The sequence below is a fragment of the Rutilus rutilus genome, assembly GCF_951802725.1.
Source record: "Rutilus rutilus genome assembly, chromosome: 13".
Classification (NCBI taxonomy): Eukaryota; Metazoa; Chordata; class Actinopteri; order Cypriniformes; family Leuciscidae; genus Rutilus; species Rutilus rutilus.
In genome coordinates this window covers 19,579,704-19,600,314 of record NC_140218.1, presented here as the reverse complement: position 1 = coordinate 19,600,314, position 20,611 = coordinate 19,579,704, and the positions used below count along the sequence as shown (strand labels likewise).

The window sequence follows — 20,611 nt, the reverse complement described above, 5'->3', positions numbered from 1 at the left end:
TTATGCAAAATTCACTTTTGCAAGCTGTTTGGACATAAATGTGTGTTTATGTCCAAACTATCCAATAGTGATAAAAATCTACTCATTCCTTTTTTATTAATCCCCATAAATCATAAGCAGTGTCTCCCAACGACCTGTTTTCAGAATGCAGCTTTAGTGACGTCACTAAAGCCACAGGCCCCGCCCACGAGTGTTGACAGACACTGCCGTTTTAACATAGACCCGCCCTGATCGAGTTCACAGCGAGTTGTACACATCCGCCATTGCTGCACTGACGAGAATGTCTCCCAAGTGTTGTAGGTGTTGTGTGGCTGGATGTATTAATCCACATAGCTCTCTCTATTTACTCCCGAAATATGAGGCAGCCGCTGAAGACGAGGTGGAATTATTTTGTTTTCAAAGAAAATGCTCCCTCAACTCTACCGAAATTCGTTTATGTACTTACGCACTTCTTATACTGTGTTTACTCAGCTCTTACGGTGATTTTCTGGAGTAAAACTGACGCTTCATCTTTTGTGTGATGTACAATAAACTTTATTAAACTCATCAGTATATTTTTGATCATCATTCGGACCTGGTCCGAAACAGCAGACTTGTAGGCTATTAATAGTGGATGCATACAAGCAGATGACAAATACGTTATAACTGTAATTAAACTAAACTATACCTGTTCCATCTCCATACAGCACTCTGACTCTGTAGGCATTATTGTCTGACTCCGGGTCGAAATGAACACCGTTACTGAGAGTTTCTGATATTATCATCATTCCGTGAGATGAAATTGTCCTGAGACTAAGCGCGAGCTCATGAAGCTCCGCCCCCTGTGCCGTGCAGCAGCAGCAGCTTATTTGCATTTAAAGGGCACACACTAAAAGTGCGTTTTTCTGAGCACCAAAAAGTGACAATTTAAACATGCTGTAAAAAATGATCTGTTGGGTATTTGAGCTAATACTTCACATACACACTCTGGGGACATCAGAGACTTATTTTAGACATCTTGTGAAAAGAGGCAAGTCCCCTTTAAGATGATTCCGGCTCATTTAGAATTTTAGTAGAGGTGGGGGGCAATCGTTTCAATGATGAAATAATTCGCTCACTAATAACCTAACCCAAAATGATCTTAGGCAACTGTGAGCCGGATGTTTTTCATTTTCATACAACACGCCCAATCCATCTCAATGTAAGGGCTTTCCATGCAACCTTTTCTTTACAGCTGGTCCTCACTCTCAGCAAACATATGACAACACTTTTTCTTCCTCTTTTACGTGATATAATGAAATATATTTAAGATCTTAATGCGTTTATAAGGCCACAAAGAGTATGTGATTTTTGCGCACATATGGTTTCTGTTATTCCTACATTTTTTCATAATTTTCAAAAATGTGAATGTTTTTGGAATGTTATTGGTGTATCATGATTTGGTGAAAACATTTGGACTCTGATTTTTTTTTGCACCTGTGCATATGCATGGTAATTGAAAAAGACCAAATGTGTTGCGAAAAGCGCAATACAGATTCATTGAATTGAATTATACCTACTACACTTGGCAGAGCAGACATATATTAGTATGTCTATGAATTCAGGATACGTACAGCTGTACTTTAATTCCCAAAAAGATTTGATCATAATAATAATAATAATTAGAGGTGTAGGGAATTTTGTAATCACATCATTGAATCAAAATTGAATAAAATTGTGAGCTTACTAAAAATTCTGTCCAAAATTAAGCCACTCTTTTTTCATAATTGGTGACACCACTACAGAAAGTTTCTTAGCTCTCTCTTTCTGGATTTGTATGTTGTTAACATCGGTGATTGGTCATTAACGTTAACACAGGGCCATTTAGAGAACATAAATGTGTATCTAAGAATGTCATAATGGAGTATAGATTTAAAGAGTGCAATACCATCATTGTTAGGTCGAGCCTTGGAAGTTACTATCGTGGAGGTTACTATCGTGGAGGTTACTATCGTGGAGGTTACTATCGTGGAAGTTGTGGTAGTTGTACTTGGGGCTGAGAGTCAAACATGTAACATACACATTATGTTAGGGTACTAGAAATAGGAGTTCAAGAAGTCTAGATAATATCAGAAATACAAATCACACTCTTATATGCTTAAAATGAGAGAGAGAAGAAACTTTCTAAAGTTTTCTTCAGAGATCATGAAAGTTCATGGTGATGTAAATATAAATTCATTTTGTGCTAAAAGGCATGAAATTAATATTGTCATATTAATCAATATATAATCTAGTCAGTATATGTCAGAAATGTGTCAATATATGTAAACATAATTACTTATCCTGAAAGTAATGGTATTAATCATTAAACCGTTTACTAATCAACAGAAAAAAGAAAAAAGTAAAAAAAACTTTTCATTTTCATCTCTTGACTGGCAACATACCCAAACATTCTGGCAGATCAGGTTTAAAAGTCCCATCCTCAGAACAACGAAGTGTTGAACTTCCAATAAGACTAAACCCACTGTCACATTTGTAGGACACGGCCTGTAAATAAACATAACTGTCCAAACGCTCCTCTCCAAGCTGTCCATTTACTATGGCTGGAGGTGCCTTACATTTCACCACTAAAGAGAAAAAAAAAAAAGTTGGCTCTTCAATGTCATATTTCAGTCAAATTTAAGAAACGAAAACCTTCACCTTTACAGAAAAGATCTCTGCCATCTTGTCAGTATATGTAAGAAATGTGTCAATATGTATACTTAAGTACTTATCGTCATGTTTGATTTTAGGTCAGTCAGATTCGAGGATCGGAACTAACTGTTATACATATTAAAAACAACCTAACGAGCTTATTGTCAGGTTTATGTTCTATTATGTGGACCCATATTTTGTCATTCTCTTCTGTTTACTTCACTTCCTGTTTCAACGTTGTTTAGTTTCGGTTACTGAAAATGTCCTCGTTTTTGTGCATGCTGACCACATCGTAACACTTATTAATATAGCTTATTAAGATACAACAATTTGTATGGTCCTGTCAAGCAGACAAAAACATGAACATGATGAATAGGACATGTGGCTTTGCATGGTTAAACGATGTACAGCTATTATCACTTAGGGTGTACTCACTTTTGTTGCCAGCTATTTTGACAATAATGGCTGTATGTTGAGTTATTTTTAGAGGACAGTAAATATATACATTTCTATACAAGCAGGAAGCAGCACATTGACTACTCTAAAATCTATCCAAGTTTAATTTCTATAGTATTGTCCCTTGAGAAGATATACTAAAATGTTTGCTGAAATGTGAGGGGTGTACTCACTTTTGTGAGATACTATATATATATATATATATATATATATATATATATATATATATATATATATATATATATATATATATATATATATATATATATATATTTATATATATATATATATATATATATATTTATAATTTAACATGACCCGTTAACTCTACTATTACTAAAAGAAATTAAGAAAAAGCGGCTCACAAAAGCATCCTAAAATTAAAATAGAGGTCTTATGGTTCATATTCCAAATCTTTTGAAACCATCCTAAAGCACTATGTGATGAATGAAATTTAAAAAGCATAATTCATTGAAAACATTCTGCTCTATAAAAGTGTCCAGCAAGCTTACTTTCATGGCTGTCAAGATCTGAAATTTTGTGCACAAGTTCTATGGGTGACCTCTATGGTGGGGTTTTATCACATGTCTCGCCCCCATTTACTTTCAGCTAAACATCTCCCTTTGTGTTTCACAAAAGAAGAAAAAAAAAGATCTGGAATTGAATGGAAGTACTTACATTTGCAAGTGAGGAGCAGTTTTGTCCAGTTGTTTTCTTCACAGGTAACTGATTTAGACACTGTCGAGTCAACTGGCTCATTTCCACGAATGCACTGAAATGTTACTTTGGATCCATATGGGAAACTTTTTTGCTTGCTGAATTCCTCTGTTAAGGTGACATTTCCTCCAAAATCAGGTAGGCTACAAGGCCCTGTGGAGATAAACAAGTAATATGAATTACAGTCGTCTGATGCATAACTCCATTAACAGATCCAGTACTATTTTAGTTATCATCACTAATTTCTGTCTTTTTCCCCGCTATCTATTTTAGGTATCATGAGGTACTTGAATGTGATATAGAGCCCTGGGTGGGACTGTTTTCTTAATCTGCTCCCACTTAATTTCTGACCATTACCGCCCGCTCCCGCAACGTGTGTGTTTCACTCCTACCCACACCCGCAAACATTCTGTTACAGCTTGTAGAAATGATGAAAAACACAAACATTAGGGCTATGCTAGACATTCAGAATAACAGACATTAAACATTGCGTTTAACTAAACTAACCATAAGATAAAGTAATGCTAGCACCACACAAACACATTTGGACAGATTTTTTATTATAATTATAAAATTCTATCAAATGTTAAAGGGGACATCGGATGTCACTTTTTACAAGATGTAAAATAAGTCTCTGATGTCCCCAGAGTGTGTATGTGAAGTTTTAGCACAAAATACCCCACAGATCATTTTTTATAGCATGTTGAAATTGCCACTTTTAGGAGGTAAGCAAAAACGAGCCTTTTTGTGGGTGTCCCTTTAAATGCAAATGAGCTGGTGCTCCCACCCCTTTCAAGAATAGGGCGGAGCTTCAAGAGCTCATACCGACAACAAAACAGGACGCACTGAAAATGTCAGAAACTGTCAGTAGCAGTGTTCAGTTCAAACCAGAGTCAGACAATAATGCCTACAGAGCCAGAGAATATATGCTGCATGCTTTTTCAAAAAGACGCAAAAATATCACAGAATGATCCCATGTGGCATATATTCTAAGTGTTCAGGGGGTATACGATATGAAATTTAATGTATTATTTAATGAAAATCTTCACCTTGGCCGATGGTCTGTGCTTGACTGCGTGTTCATGAAAGACCCAGAAAAACACACAATTTGTGAGAAGTCAAGATGAACAAAAACGCAAAATCAAATACAATCCATGTTCCTTCTTCTCTGAGGTGAATATACTTTATATGTTGTGTCTTTACGAAGTTGTGAAGAAAGTTCACTGACACTTTTTGGGGTTTTCTTGGCGTTGTATTTCATGATGTGAATTTACTCAACGAATTAATGAAATAATTAATCACTTAGCTTAGCCTACTACAGATTGCAATGGAGGAAGAGAATGTTACTGATCGACTGTGTGAACTTCACTTGTTGACTCCTTTCTTTTTACACAGCAAATAGAGGCACCCAAGCTGTATTTTTTTGACCGCCCACTCCCACCTGCAGAAAAGGTAAAACCGCCCACTCCCGCGAGATTTGCGCTGGGTCCAATCCCAATGCAGCCCTCTAAATGTGAAAGTCAGCTAGACTAATAGCTCAAGACTTTCTTAACAAATGACAAGTGAGTAAATTCTCATCTTCATTTTGGGTGAGCTACTCCTTTAAACAGTGACATCACTAAGAGATAACAGGGTGCGCAGTCATGCAATAATAAAATCATTATATTCTTACCAATGCACTTTGGTGGTTTAGGGTTCCATCCATTTTCTGTGCACAAAATTTGAGATTCTCCTTTCATTGTATAGCCATTATCACATTTGTATTTTATAAAGTTGCTCAGTATATAGGGGGGTGGTCTTCCTTCGATTCTATATGCGTTTGGAATTTCAGGCTTTGGACAAACATCTGAAAAAAAAGAAAAGAATAAAAGTTTATGTAATTTATGTAAATGAATTGTATTAATCATTAAACATTTTATTCATCAACAGAAAAAAAAGAAAATGTTTTCTTTTCTTTTTTCTCTTTAACCATAACTTACCCAAACATTTTGGTGGATCAGGTTTAAAAGTCCCATCCTCAGAACAATGAAGTGTTGAACTTCCAGTAAGACTAAACCCACTGCTACATTTGTAGGACACGACCTCTAAATAATCATAACTGTCCAAAGGCGCGTCTCCAAGCTGTCCATTTACTATGGCTGGAGGTGCCTTACATTTCACCACTAAAGAGAAAAAATCCAGGTGAATAAACACTTATTTTCAGATGGATCTCAAAGTGAAGATCACATAATTGTTTATACTCATCATGAATTGTTCTGAATAAATGTGTGCTCTTCAAGGTCATATTTCATTAAATTAAGAAAAAAAGCCTCACCTTCACAGACAGGATCTCTGCCATCCCATCCCTGATCTCTGCACCATCTGTCTTTTATCTGCCCATCTAACATATATCTAAAAAAAAAGAAAAAAAAAAGATCATCTTCTTACCAAATCAGAGCAAATCTAAATCTAAATACATGGTTAAAACAGCACAAAGAAACTGACTTCAATGGTTTCACTTACCCTGTGTCACAAACTGCTGTAATTTTGTTGCCAAATAAAATCCCTTCTATTTCATATCTCCCATTGTGAAACTCTGGAGGACTTCCACATGATTTTTCTGTAAAGTATTAAATATATTATTGACTTATTGAAAAATAATCTTCAGTGTTGCCTTACTTTATATGACACAGATTTATTTTAAGCGGAAATGTGTGATGCTGTGAAGCTTCCTGCATCAGTGAAGAAAAACTGCTATAAAGGATTCTTAAGATATTCAAGGACTTGCTGATCTATACTGTACATCCTTCACATAGCTAAATTAGATTTTAAAAAACATTCAAAGGCACTTTAGGGAAATTTACAAATATAGGGTACTCAAAAAAATTATTGATAGTACATACTTGTGCAATCTAATTCCAGACTTGTCCACTGGTTTTTCTCACAAGTAACATATTTAGATGCTCTTGAGTTTACTGGTTTATACCCAATATCACACTCAAATGTTACAGTGGATCCATCTGGGAAACTTTCAGCCGAGAGAGAAGATTCTGACATGATGACATTCCTTGATGGAAAAGAAGGCGGTGCACACTGTGCTGTGGAGATAAACAAAACACATGCTTTACAGTAATCTGACGCAATACTATTCTATCCATCATCCTCACAATTATTAGCACTACTACACCATCTTAGCTTTACTTTGGTAACAAAGGACTAGATTGTGATTACTTTAAACAAAAGTAAATTAGTATGACTTAAGGAAGATGTGCTGATGAAATTAAATCACAGTGCTTCTTCATATGTTGCTCATACATTTCATTTTATTCTTTTTTCTTTTTAAATAGAGCCAAAGGTTACAAGATTTGAAAACGTTTGGCCTCTCTCAAACACTGAAACTAAAGCAGATTTTAGACACTACCGTGTTGATAACCACAACTTAATAATCAAGAGCTGAAGTTGATTAATATAGCACTGTTATCGTTGCAAAATGTGTTAAGGTTACATAATTATTTGTGAACTGTGGACAAAAACACATCTGCTGGTTAAATCAGTCCTGAGAGCATTATAAGGGCAGCAAAGAAGAGCTGGTCTATATGGCATTCTAACAGCCTGAGTCTTTGAACATGATAACATTGTTGCAGGTCAATATAAAAAGTAAAATAATTTTGGATTCATACATCCAAAAGCAAATGGAAGTCATGTGTGTGTTTGCCGTGTTTACAGTGAAGAATTCAGTTAATTCTGTGTATAGTAGCAGCATGCTATGACCATCAAGCTTTAGGCTTAAACTTTTCTGTTTGCAAAGCATTATTAGTTGCTAGTATCAACATTATGCTACTAGGTTATACATGCGTGTACTGTTTTGTTCAGTGAATGAACTTACAATGTGCCCTTTTCTATTACTAGATTACAGTTTTACACAATTCTCAGAATGGAAATATCATCCACCTTTTTTTAACAAACCTACTGCATTTTAAAATATGGATGGCACTTCAGGTTTGGAGTCGTGCCACTCAAAAGAACTGAAACAAACAATTTCTAATAATAAACTTGTGCTACTAATAATCCTCATCTGTCAGATTGACTGAATGAAATGTAAATTAGCCTTAAATATTCTTATTTCTTACAGTAATATTTGACCCATAATATTGCTCCACAACTACTCTTGAAAGTTCTTGAGCTTTTGGGGTTTTTCATGATCTGCTGAAAGAAATTGATCACTTTTATACTTTTCCTTTTGATGTTAAATGGTTGAGAGGTAAGGAGAATAATGTCACCTAATTTTACCAGTTTTTGCAAATGAGTTAAGCTTTATAAAAACAATAAACAAAAACAATAAGCTTTACAAGTTTATTGCCAAGTTTATTGCCAGTATCTGATTTTTTACAGTTCTATGGAAGTTACTCCCATAATTCACTCATAGCGTCAGTGTAGGAAAAATAAGGATATGATTTTCTTGGGGAAACAAAAAACTGTTTTGTCCCAAATGACTCAATATACACAATGCTTCACACTACTTCCTAGTGGAAATCCTTACTCTTTTATGATTACTGCGAATTTGGACATACTTATTTTGTCACAAACTCCTACTTGTGTTTGAACTTTGTCCTAGTTCACCTAGCCTATATAGTTGGGAAGTATGCAGACATGGTTTCCAAAATTCCACACTTGTTTTTTTTTTCTCACTTAACGTTAATTAGGAACAGAACTCGCACTGTTTATACTACAAAACAGCATATAATAGTGCATAAGTACTCGAAATGGGACGCACCGACTGTAAAACCTTAAACTAAGTCGTAGTACGATAGATAGATAGATAGATAGATAGATAGATAGATAGATAGATAGATAGATAGATAGATAGATACTCACCTCGGACATGTTCACAGATCATAAGAAACGAAAGAAGAGCAACATTGAGCCACAAGACCTTGGATCCCATCTTGTTAATGTAGTCTTAATCAAGGCCAATGTTATTTGTTTTCTGCCCCAAATAAACAAAAAAGGCACTTTAGCTTCACGGCATAAAGAAATACACTTTTAAAATATGCATTTTTAAATAATCAAAAGTTAACACAAGCATTATCTACAGCAAAACAGGCACAAAAGATTCACATAAACAAAACTTGTTTCTGTTAGCCTGTTAGCGGTTAGCATAACAATCAAGACAGGTTTTAATTATTAACGTCACATTATTAAAAGACAACATGCACATGATTTGAACGAATGCATAAAATAGGTTTAGTTACCTAACCACGCTTCATTCGAATTTTTAAAGGCTAATCGTAACACTAAAATAATGTGTTAACTTTAGCGGAAGGGCGTGATACGAACACTGTTCAACACTTCCTTCCTCTGTTCAGTTCAGAGTCCATAACCCAAATCCTAATCTAACCCGACACACATAATATATAAATATACACATCAATATATATTGATGTGTATATTGATATATTATGTTATGTTATATTATATATATATATATCTGTGTGTGTGTCCCAATCCCCCTTAATTCACCCTACATCTCTTCAGTGGGTCAATATTATATATATATATATATATATATATATTCTACTTTTTTTCCCCTTCTTCATTATACCGTCTTTTCAAGCGGTTGTGGTAGGTATACGTTAACAGTTAGCTACTCAGAGAAGTGAAAATGAATCCTTGTTTTAAGCGTCCTTACCTTTAGGTGTTTAGGAGGTTTCTCAATGTCCTGTGTTTGATTCAGAGGTATATAAGGCCCGTTTAACTTTCAGGAAATGAGGGTGGAGATGTTACTGCAGTTCTCATGAAGCAAATTTCCGTCTAAAGAGGGCGTTACCGATGTGTCATAGACTAGGGTGGAAAGCCTACTCTGTGGCAAGCCTTTGCTTAAAATTTTCCCAGCAGCTGCAACAGCGCCATCTTATCCAAATATTACCAACAAAAACAAAGATTTGGATAGGTTAACCTAAAAAAAAAAAAGGTACTATACGGTTATCCGGACCACATGTGATGACCTACCCCAACCCCGCCCCTAAACCTACCCGTCACTGGGGTTTCGACCAACCAAGAGCGGTTGTGGTCACTGGGGTTACGACCACTGATCTATATAATGACTGGATAGCTCATGACGTTCTAAACTGCCACAAGGCAGTGAAGCCACCGGAAGTGTTCGAGCTTCGTGCAGAGTCCGTTTACCGTTACATTAACCCATACAATTTGTATTAAGCATTTCCTGAACATGTAACTTGCTAATCAAACACTTTATATGAACAAACTACTAATCTATAAAACACAAATCGGTCTTCCGACCTTTTAATATTGTGTCAGTTGATGTTGATATGCGCGAGGGAGAGAGAGCAATACAGCGCTCGGGTTGTTTGAAGGCGCTGAGAGTGCGCGCGCGCGGCCGGGGCTCTCTCTGCACTGATCTAAATAATTCGTTGTTACGACGACTTGTTCCCTCGTTTTAATAAATCGTGGACACGTTTAACTAATTCCCTCCCTCATTTTGATTTAACGAATTACAACGTGGCCACAATATAATAAAACGAGGGAACAAATTAGTATTGTGCTGAGGTATTATTAATTCGTACGTGGCTACGAAACAATATTCACATGAATATTCACCAATTCAAAAAAATATAGGTCTTTAGCATTCACTATTTAATTAATAGTATCAAACTGTTTTTCTTACCTGTGAAGATAGCTTTTCAGTGAAGGCCGACTAGTGTTCTCGTACAGCTTTTAATTCCTTTTGCAAAGAAATTGCCGTTTTTTAATAAGCAGGAAAAATTTCCGACTTTAAACAAATACCCATTTAAATGCTAAGAGTGTTTGCGTTGTAAAAATGTGCAGGGAGACTTTATATTTTAAAACGGTGTCTCGTTAGGCAATGTTTTTTCAGTCAAATCATAAAATTTCCTATTGATTCAATAGAACGCATGAGCTCACTAGGGAATACCAATATGGCGGCGCGGTGGCTTCACTGTTCATGACGTCATGAGCTATCCAGTCATTCTATATAGATCAGTGGTTACGACCAACCAGAGCGGTTGTGGTCAGGTGTGGTCCGGATAAAAGTTGTAAGAATAAGGTCCTGAAGCATTTATTTTTATTTTTATTGTTTACTTGATTTTTGGTCTTGTACTGTAAGAATTGTGGATGGATTTATAAACATTGAGAAATAAAGTTGAACAGAAATAAATATGACTAAATAATGAACAGAAAAAAAAAATTGCATATACAACTGGAAAAATGCTAGCCTGACGTCGTCATACTCAATTCTAGTCAGAATGTGAGTCTGATACTTTTCCATAGAGATTTGATTATGGGGCGTGTCTCAACCAAACCAGGAAAAAAAAAAAACTCTGCACTCAATTGGATAGACCTACAACCAATCAGAGCAACGGAGTAAATGACGCATGTTCTTCATTCATATTTTCAACCAACAAAATGTCGCGGCTCTCTGTTCCTCTTTTAAAATGAATGCGTTGTCGATATAACAGACGCGATGGCGGAATCTACACATGATGTTTCATAAACTAAGTTCGGGAGGAGCACGTACAAATAATCAATCCAATATAAACTTGTCATCAAACAATACCATGTCTAACGTTACCCTATCTATCAGCATGAGGAAGCATATTCACTCTGTAAACTTACCTAACACTCCTTGACAGTTTTTCAGCATCCCTCCACCACCCCGAATCCTCACGCTTGTCTTGTTCTCTCACAACCAGGAATACGGGGGAGTATGGCTACCGAGCCCACAGCCCTCTCCTCGGACAGCACGTCATATACGCATTTATTCTATCGACTTATTTGTGTGAAATCTTATAAACGCATTTATTCTATCTGACTTATTTGTAAATGTGAACTCGTGAAATCTCAATTCTCCAGCAGCAGTCGTCTTTGTTGTAAACTAATTCAAATCAAGCGCTCTTTGGTGACGTGGACGATTACGTTGCATTGCTCATCTGTCCATCATCGTATAAAGCCCGCCCTGACAATTTGATTGGTCCGAACAATTTTTGTTCGGGCATAATAGCTCCTCAACGGAGCGAGTCCAGACCGAACTTCCCGACCAAAAAATATTGTGGGCGGGGTTCGGGCTGGCACCCAGGCTAGAAAAATGCATTTCCGGAGGAACTGCGAAGTGTGCTTGCTCGGGTGCGGTTCACTAACTTTAGCAGATAGTGGATAAGTGTGCGTTGAAGTTTGCTTGATCTGAGAATTTCAACAATAGTACTTTTTTCAAGATTGTGCAAAAAGGTGAAAAATTATGTGCATTAAGAGACATGTCTGCAATGTAGACTAGTGCCAATGGCATTGTTTATGTGGCTTGGTTGTTGGTTTTGAAATAATTGGTTATGAATATACAGCAGAGAGTGGGGGTGTTTTGGGTGATGAAATAGTAGCCAATTGAAAAGAATTTGACAGTCTTCATTTACTGTAACCAATAAGCCAATACAAAACTCACCCAGCTGTTCTGTGGTTGAGTGTTCCCTTTGATTAGGAACAAATTTACTATCTCAAATTAAGGTCTACCGTAATTAGCGATACTTTGATTGCTGCTGTCAAGATGGTTGTCATCACCTACACAGAAACGCTGATTTTTATAGCCTACTTAAATGAAAAACGCTATCAGTTTCACTATTAGCTTACTCTAGCGATGCAGTCGCAACAACATGGATAACGCTGTTTGGCCTTGCCTAACTTTATATGACATATGCGCCATATGCTAGAGTTAGGCTACACATCCCGCTGCCATTTCAGGGCTTGAATTTCGGTGCGGGAATGTGGGGATTGCGCATAATTTAAACCATTCCCGCAAGGTTAGCTTTTATAGTGCGAGAAATTCCCGCACAAATATATTCGCTTTATCTCAGAACAAATGATTAAAAAATAAATTCACAGATGCGATAAAAAAAAGATGTCAAACTGTCTTTTATTTTCGAATTTAATTCCTCAATCAGCGCTGGACCGGCATTTTCTGTCTTCCGCTGAGCCCTGGCCATAGACAGATCATATGTTTCACGCTGTCAATGCAGTGGTCTGCGTTGGGCCAGAGCCCGTCTACGGAGAGCCTGCCCACTCCCTATTAAGTCCAATTGTACCGAATTTTGGTTGTAGTTCCACCAGAGTTCCACTGGGGGCGATCGCCATTAATGCAAAATGAATGGGAGTCTATGGGGCTTGACGGCTAAATGTGTCTCTTTCACCCGATCACCGTTGAGAAATCTCAGATTTGAGTGTAGATTTTGCAAGTTCAACATGGGTTATAGGTCGAAAGTTGAATGAACGAGTACTTATGTCCTTTCGATTTCTTACAGGTTGAGCTGTTGCATTCTGCTAATGAACGCTGATTGGTCAGTGAAGGACTGATTACGACCAGAGATACCACTTGATGGCATCGTGGCATCCGAAGCAGGACCAGAAACAAACAAAACAAAAACTCGTCTAGCACGTGTATTTACCTGTGTCAGCTGTGTTGTCGATGCCTCCAGAGAAAACAAAGTGCAGAGCGCGAAAGCACCAGAGTGACTGAAGGATTGCCGTAAAGCAGTATCTCTGGTCGTACGATGTGTATGACGTCATTGACACTTTAAAACATTTTTTTAAGCAAATAAGTGACTCTAAAAAATCTAACACCCAGCAATGTGTAATTTCTTTGCATCTCCTTTCGAATACAACATTCAAATTACTAGACAAAAAAATTATATCCTGAGAAAAGTGGATTTTGGTTGGTATAGCGCCATGGTATAGCGCCATAGACCTCCATTCATTCTGCACTCGTCCTGTGAGCGCCCTCATATGGAATCAGAGTGGAACTGCAACCAGTTCAGAAGCCTGAACTGTACTGAGAGTGAAACTTCTCGCCTTATTAGACATTGGGCTGATCTTATTCACACTATCGAGTGTAGGTGCAGCATTCTAACATTGAGTCATAATGAGCTGTTTGTGAAGAAATTATCCGCTTCCAAATTATGTCATTTTATTCTCGAAATTGAAACATTAAAAAACAATTTGCTCTTTATGGTGTGCTAGAGCGCGGCAGCAACGAACCAACTGATCAGCTTGCAGCGTAACAACATTGAATGCTCGGCCGAACAGCTGATCATAGCTGTACAGGGCACCTTATTATTTTTCATTTCCATAAATATATCTAGTAGTAAAGCTAATGCAAGGGCTAGAAATCAATTACTCTTTTGCTGATACTTCCTTGTCATCATGGAGAGCGCAGTTCATGGTTGCATAACTTGCATAGCAACGACAGACGTGTCAAGCGCGAGGGAGAGGGAGAGCAAGCGCGAAAGGAGACAGCGGCGCGCCCGCGCTTTCCACTTGTTTTTACACATCTAGGGTGCGTTCCATTCGACATGGGGTGCTTCTCAATATCCCTCCTCGTCTCCTCTCTCCTCCATCCTATGACCCGGAAACCGATCGAGCACAGCCATCTTGAAGGACATCTCAATTAGTGATGGGTCGTTCGCGAATGAGCCGGATCTAAAGGCTGATTTATACTTCTGCGTCGGACCTACGCCAGAGCCTCTACGCTGTAGGCAACGCGTTGGTTTTCATTTATACTTCTGCGTCGTTGTCCGCGTTGACGCGCAATTACACTTGAAGAGGGAGCATGTGAAACCCGAGGGAGCGGTCCTAGCAGACCAATCACAGCGCTTGCGTCCGCGTAGAGTTGACGCGTTGTTACATTTTTGGAGAGGTGCACGTCAGGGTACGCCGAAGGGTACGCGCGCTACACACAGCCTACGACGTAGCTACGGCGTGAGTTCGACGCAGAAGTATAAAGGCCTCATAAGAGCCGGCTCCCGTCGTTCACCTACAAGAGCCGGCTCTTATGAGGCCTTTATACTTCTGCGTATATCTGAAGAGCCGACTCTACTTTTAAAAATATAGCCTATAGAAATTAAATCATTATGTAGGCTAATAATGAAATAATGAATGATTTTAATTGTATTGAAAATAATTGATTAATTCAAAAAACAACAAAAACATAATTATATAGGCCTAAAGGCGCACACACATTTGTTTCGACTGTCTTATCAGCCTCACATTCTGTTCCTGTCAATCATACACGCAATGTTGTCAACCAATTAAACTGCATGAGGGAGGGCCGAGCTAACTCACGTGACGAAAAATAATATTTTAATTAAATTTCGGGCGGGTGGCGGTTGAACCAGTCAAATTAAAAAAGTTTGCCACTATAAGCAAACCTGCAAGCTATGAGCCCAGGAGGAGGCCTAAACGTCTCGTAGATGAGACTGCCTGGGTTGTTTTGTTATTTTTTTTCGATATTAATTATATTTTAAAACAGCCGGTCGTAGCCTACCACTCGTGGAATAGGCATTTAAAAGAGAGATAGAGTCTGATATGACTCAGAAATGATATCGGGCAATGGCAGCGCAAGATGTTCAGAAGAACGCAAGAGCTAAACTTCTACAAGCTCAATAACATCCACATAAAAAATAAAAAAAGAAGGTAAGAAAAATAGTCAGTCATAACTTTGCCCATTAATTAGATGTGCAAGGCAAGCAGACAAGTTTTTGGGTTGTTATGGACAATTAAAAATGTAAATATATTCACGTTGCACAGTTGTGTGATGGACTTTCAGCGAGTTAAAACATATATTTTTTAAAGAGCCGTTTGTGATTCAAAAAGAGCCAGCTCTTTTCAGTGAGCTGAGTCAAACGAGCCGGCTCACGAAAAAGAGCCGGATTGCCCATCACTAATCTCAATTCTCTAAGTGCACCGCGAGGAGTCGAGGATCGAGGAGTGAGGAGGCTTCCAGAGGAGTCATGAGCGAGGATACACCATGGGATACACAGACAGGTGTATCCTATGCGGAAGAGTTTTATCGACTAAAACGTGACGCACGTATAAATTCTCCTCCCCCTTCACATCGGTCACAATAATTTTGATTTATACTTTACTTTTGCAGTTTATATAAACCACACACCTCACATATTTCAACAGGGTATCTCTCTTTATTATTATTTATTATGAATTTCTTAAATAAACAAATTTCAACAACATGAGGGCAGATCCTCTGAGCGCTGCTGATGACGCGATGAAGTGAGTGACGCTCGAGTGATCAAGGATTCCAATGTATAAAAAAAGCTTTCATTCGATCCCTCCGTCCTCGCGTCTTTTCCTTGCAGCCTTCCCTCGCATCCTACAGGGGGCGGAGCTGAGACGCGAGGAAAGGAAGCGAGGAGAGGAAACGAGGATGCACAAATAAGAATTGAGAAGCACCCAGGGTCCATACGCAGTGTTCACTGCTCCCCTACTCCCTGAGCACGGTATATCAGTTGAATTGGACTTCACTGACAATAACCGCTCATTTGAAACGCCCTGCTAACGTCATCAAAGATGTCAACTACGGGGTCGCGCAGATTATGATATAACATAAATATATATAGGACTACATTCATATTTTAATTTTTATTATTATATTAGGCTATATATTTACAATTATATTGCACTATTTTACAACTACCTAAAATAAAATCACTTTACTTCACAAACTAGCTAAGCTGGCTGCATTCACTGAGGTAAATTATAATCATCAAAAATAGTATAGCCTATGTAATATTCACAACAATAACCGTTAAAAATACTGTCATTTAACAATGGCGAAATGTATGAATACTTACACACACGTTTTTTTATATATATATTTTTTTATTGCAAACAGAGGATACAAATGACATGTGAATAGCCAAAATATACATAATATACAAAAAAAAAAATATATATATATATATAATATAACAAAATTGCTAGGGGAAGCTTATTTAAAAGAAAAAGAGGTCCATATGTTGACAGTTTTAACAGCCTTTTTGTTGTTTGAGCCAGAAATCAGATTAATATAATGTTCAACTTCATGGAGAAAAAGTACAAAACTAGGTTTTTTAGCGCTGAATTTACATTAATGAATATGACATTTTGCCAAAATAATTAACAAATTTATAATGAAATACATCTTTTCATTATTTTGACTTTTATAAAAGCAAAAAATAACATCCTTCCACAGTAAAGCAAAGTCATTATAAATATGATCAATTATGAATCTGCTGAGGTTTTGTCAAAATGTTCTGGTGATGGGCAATACCAAAAGAGGTGCAAGACAGTTTCTGGGTGGTCTTTACAAAAAGAACAGTTTGTATTGATGTCTCTTTTAAATTTAATCATGTAATGATTAGCCGGGTAATATCTGTGAATTATTCTGAAAGATACTTCTTTCACCTTGTTTACTAGAAAGTATCTGTGAGGAATCATCCAAGCCTTTTTCCAATCAATGTCATTTACAAATCGGTTCCAATAAAATTTAACATTAGGAATAGAAACAATTTCTTTCTGGAATAATGCACGAATGTTCTTATTGTTATGAGGAAGTTGGGAAAAACAGATTCTTCCAACTGGCGAATCAGCCACATCGGGGAGAGAGATAGAGGTAGGTGGCAGTCTGCCAGTATATTTAAAAAGCATGATTGTGCCTGATGGAATGGCGTCAAATACAATTGCGAATTCTTTCGGTGTAACTGGAATGTTATATGTTGATAAAAAGTCTCTATAGGAGAAAAGTCGCCCCTCTTCATTAAATATCTGGTCCACCAGCAGAATCTGATTACGTACCCAATTCTCAAAAAAAAAGACACTTGTTCTTATATAAAATATCTCTGTTATTCCAAATTAGATACCTGTGAGGTGAGAAATTATGATTGTAAATAAGAGACCAAGCTAAGAGGACCTGCTTGTGAAAAGTGGACAGTTTTACAATTCAAAATAAAGCGCAGACCACCAAAACGAGAGAATATATAATGGGGAATAAAATTCCAAATCGAGACAGGGTTTTTAAGAAAATGCTTAGCCCAATTAATCTTAAAAGTTTATTTAGAGTATTGAAGTCCAAAAAATTGAGGCCACCAGATTCATATTTGTTCATAACAACACTTTTTTTTATATAATGGATAAGATTTTTCCAGATGAAGTCAAAAAGCATTCTGTCAATATCTTTACAAATTTTACTGTCTAAGTGTAAAGAAAGGGCTGCATATGTAAGCCGAGATATCCCTTCAGCCTTGGTAAGCAACACTCAGCTGCCTTTTAGAGATAAGTCCCTTTGCAACCACTGGTTCAGTTTGTTCTGAGTTTTATTAATGATTGGAGAGAAATTTAACACTCTCATCTAATTTTCTGATCTTTAGAGATAATAATACCCAAGTAGGTAACTTCGTTCTTGATCGGATTGCAAATAGTTTGTATATTACAGTCTTTTAAAGGCAACAGCTCACATTTATTAATATTTAGGCATAAACCAGATGCCTCTGAAAACTGGTTAATTACTTGAATGGTGACAGGTATCTGGCTTGCATTTTTTAAAAAGATTGTGGTATCATCAGCAAGCTGACTGATGATGATATCCCTACCCGCAATAGAGATTCCTTGTATAGCACTATTACTGACATAAGTTGTGAGAATTTGTGTACAAAGTAAAAACAAGGGGAAATCGGGCATCCCTGACGAATACCCCTTTTCAGATTAAATCTAGGGGATGTTCCATTTTTCAGTTTTATACAGCTATTGCCATTAACATATAAGGTTTTAATTGCTTTGCGGAAAAATTCCCCAAAACCAAATTTCTCTAAAGATAAAAAAATAAATTGGTGTTCTATTGTATCAAAGGCCTTATAGAAGTCTAAGAGGAGGATGAAGCTATCTTCAGATATTAAGTCAGAGTAGTCAAGAATATCTAATACTAGTCTAATATTATTAGATATATGCCTGTGTCTCATAAAGCCTGATTGTGTCTCATCTATAATTGTGTCAAGAGTTTCTTTAATTCTTCTGGGAAATATTGAAGCCATAATTTTGTAATCATTGTTTAGCAGACAAATGGGTCTCCAGCTGTCAATAAAGAGTGGATCTTTTCTAGGCTTGGGAATCAATGTGACAAGTCCTTGAGTGAGGCTAGGAGGAAGGGAATCATTCTCTATACTCTCTATAAAAACCTGTAGTAAAAATGGGGCCAAGTGCTCTGAGAACGCTTTGTAAAATTCTGCACTTAACCCGTCAGTGCCCGGAGATTTTTACACACACGTTAGTTATGACCGTTCTGACTGGTGATGACGTGGTGCGCGAAATGATAGTTGGGTGATCATCGCTCTCCACTTCCTGTGAAGTGATGTATCGATGTTCCCTTATTCCCTATGCCGTGCGCAGTGCCCTTCGAACTGAACATGTTCGCTCCCTTCGGATTGGAATCTCACTTAAGATGGCGGAATACCCTGTGAAGTCCATTTCGCAGTCCACTTACGGTCAAATGGAACGCACCTCTAGAGCGACGTTGTTGATTGTTTGAGCGTGTGACTGCGCATTTCTCCTTGTTTTCTATTGTTATGCGCAGCATATTTCCCGTGCGCACAAACACAGCCACAGACAATTAATTGTTTGTTCGGTTAGCGAAGAAGAGCATGATGTATTTTGTATAAAGTAAAAAAAAAAAAAATGTATTAACTGTTTTGAGAACTGGAAATGCACAATTCATGCATACAAATCTGTATTAATAAATGAAGATGATTAAATTAGACCGATGCAAAAAACGAAATTCAGGCCCCTGCATTTATTAAGACAAACCTAGTAAAAACGAATGCAGTCTATACACTGACTTGGCAGCTCTGTGAAATGTAATACAACAGTGCCACCTACTGTCTAAATGCATTAAAGGGTTAGTTCACCCAAAAATTAAAATTCTGTCAGTAATTACTCACCCTCATGTTGTGCCAACCGCGTAAGACCTTCGTTCATCTTCGGAACATAAATTAAGAGATTTTTGATGAAATCTGAGCCATGTTTCACTCCTCCATAGGCTTCCAGTGTGACCGAAACTTGCTGGCCCAGAAAAGTTATTAAAGAGATCGTTAATATAGTCCAAGTGACTCCAGTGGCTCAATCTTAAGTATATCAAGCGACGAGAATACTTTTTGTGCGCAAAAACGAACAAAAATAACGACTTTATTCCACTATTCATTTCCTTCTCTCTCGACCTCTAGTTGGTTCGCGTAGTGTTTTTGCGCAGCGCGTCTGTGTTACACGTCACCACGTAGGCTCACTATTGGTCGACGCCGGTCATGTGTGTGTTGCGTGATGACGTGCAACACAGACGCGCAGCGCAAAAACACTATGAGGCCCAGAGAGAAGGAAATGAAAAGTGGAATAAAGTCGTTATTTTTGTTTGTTTTTGTGCACAAAAAGTATTCTCGTCGCATGATAAACTTAATGTAGTGCCACTGTAGTTACTTGGACTATTTTAACGATGTTTTAATAACTATTCTGGGCCGGTGAGTTTCGGTCACACTGGAAGCCTATGGAGGAGTCAAAATTCTGTCAGATTTCATCAAAAATATCTTAATTTGTGTTCCGAAGATGAACGAAAGACTTACATGGTTGGAACAACATGAGGGTGAGTAATTACTGACAGAATTTTCATTTTTGGGTGAACTAACCCTTTAACATTAAAAGTGTGAGGTGAAACTCTTTTGCATAGACATAGGTAAATGGGTTTGTCAATTAGCCTGAAATAAAAAAAATTAAAAAAAATCAGATCTTGTGCTTCCTCACATTGGAGTCTCGAGTTCATGTACAAAGTTTGGTTTCGATACGTGACAGAGTTCCTGAAATATTAACTACTTCCTGTTTTGGCGACTACGCCACCGATTTCGTTTGGCTGTGACGGGCAAACGCTTCCGAAAATCAAAAACCCTTCTAGTAACTTTTGTGAGGTTTGGTCCAAGGA

The 20,611-nt window shown here is 37.4% G+C and overlaps 1 protein-coding gene across 17 annotated transcripts in view; it reads right to left on the bottom strand.

Moving 5' to 3' along the window:
• The window catches only part of LOC311302032 (complement receptor type 1-like), a 113,572-nt gene that overhangs the window by 6,947 nt on the left and 86,014 nt on the right, over nt 1-20,611 (bottom strand). For 13 of the 17 annotated variants that reach the window (XM_084427548.1, XM_084427559.1, XM_084427564.1 and 10 more), the window contains 8 exons: nt 6,708-6,902; nt 6,328-6,424; nt 6,140-6,216; nt 5,805-5,987; nt 5,498-5,671; nt 3,787-3,978; nt 2,403-2,585; nt 1,907-2,014 (listed from right to left, as the gene is read on the bottom strand). In XM_084427548.1, coding sequence (XP_084283674.1) covers nt 1,907-2,014; nt 2,403-2,585; nt 3,787-3,978; nt 5,498-5,671; nt 5,805-5,987; nt 6,140-6,216; nt 6,328-6,424; nt 6,708-6,902 — 1,209 coding nt within the window. The remainder of the gene's footprint in view (nt 1-1,906; nt 2,015-2,402; nt 2,586-3,786; nt 3,979-5,497; nt 5,672-5,804; nt 5,988-6,139; nt 6,217-6,327; nt 6,425-6,707; nt 6,903-20,611) is intronic. The other 4 variants (XM_084427562.1, XM_084427563.1, XM_084427566.1 and 1 more) reach the window with 2 other exon arrangements.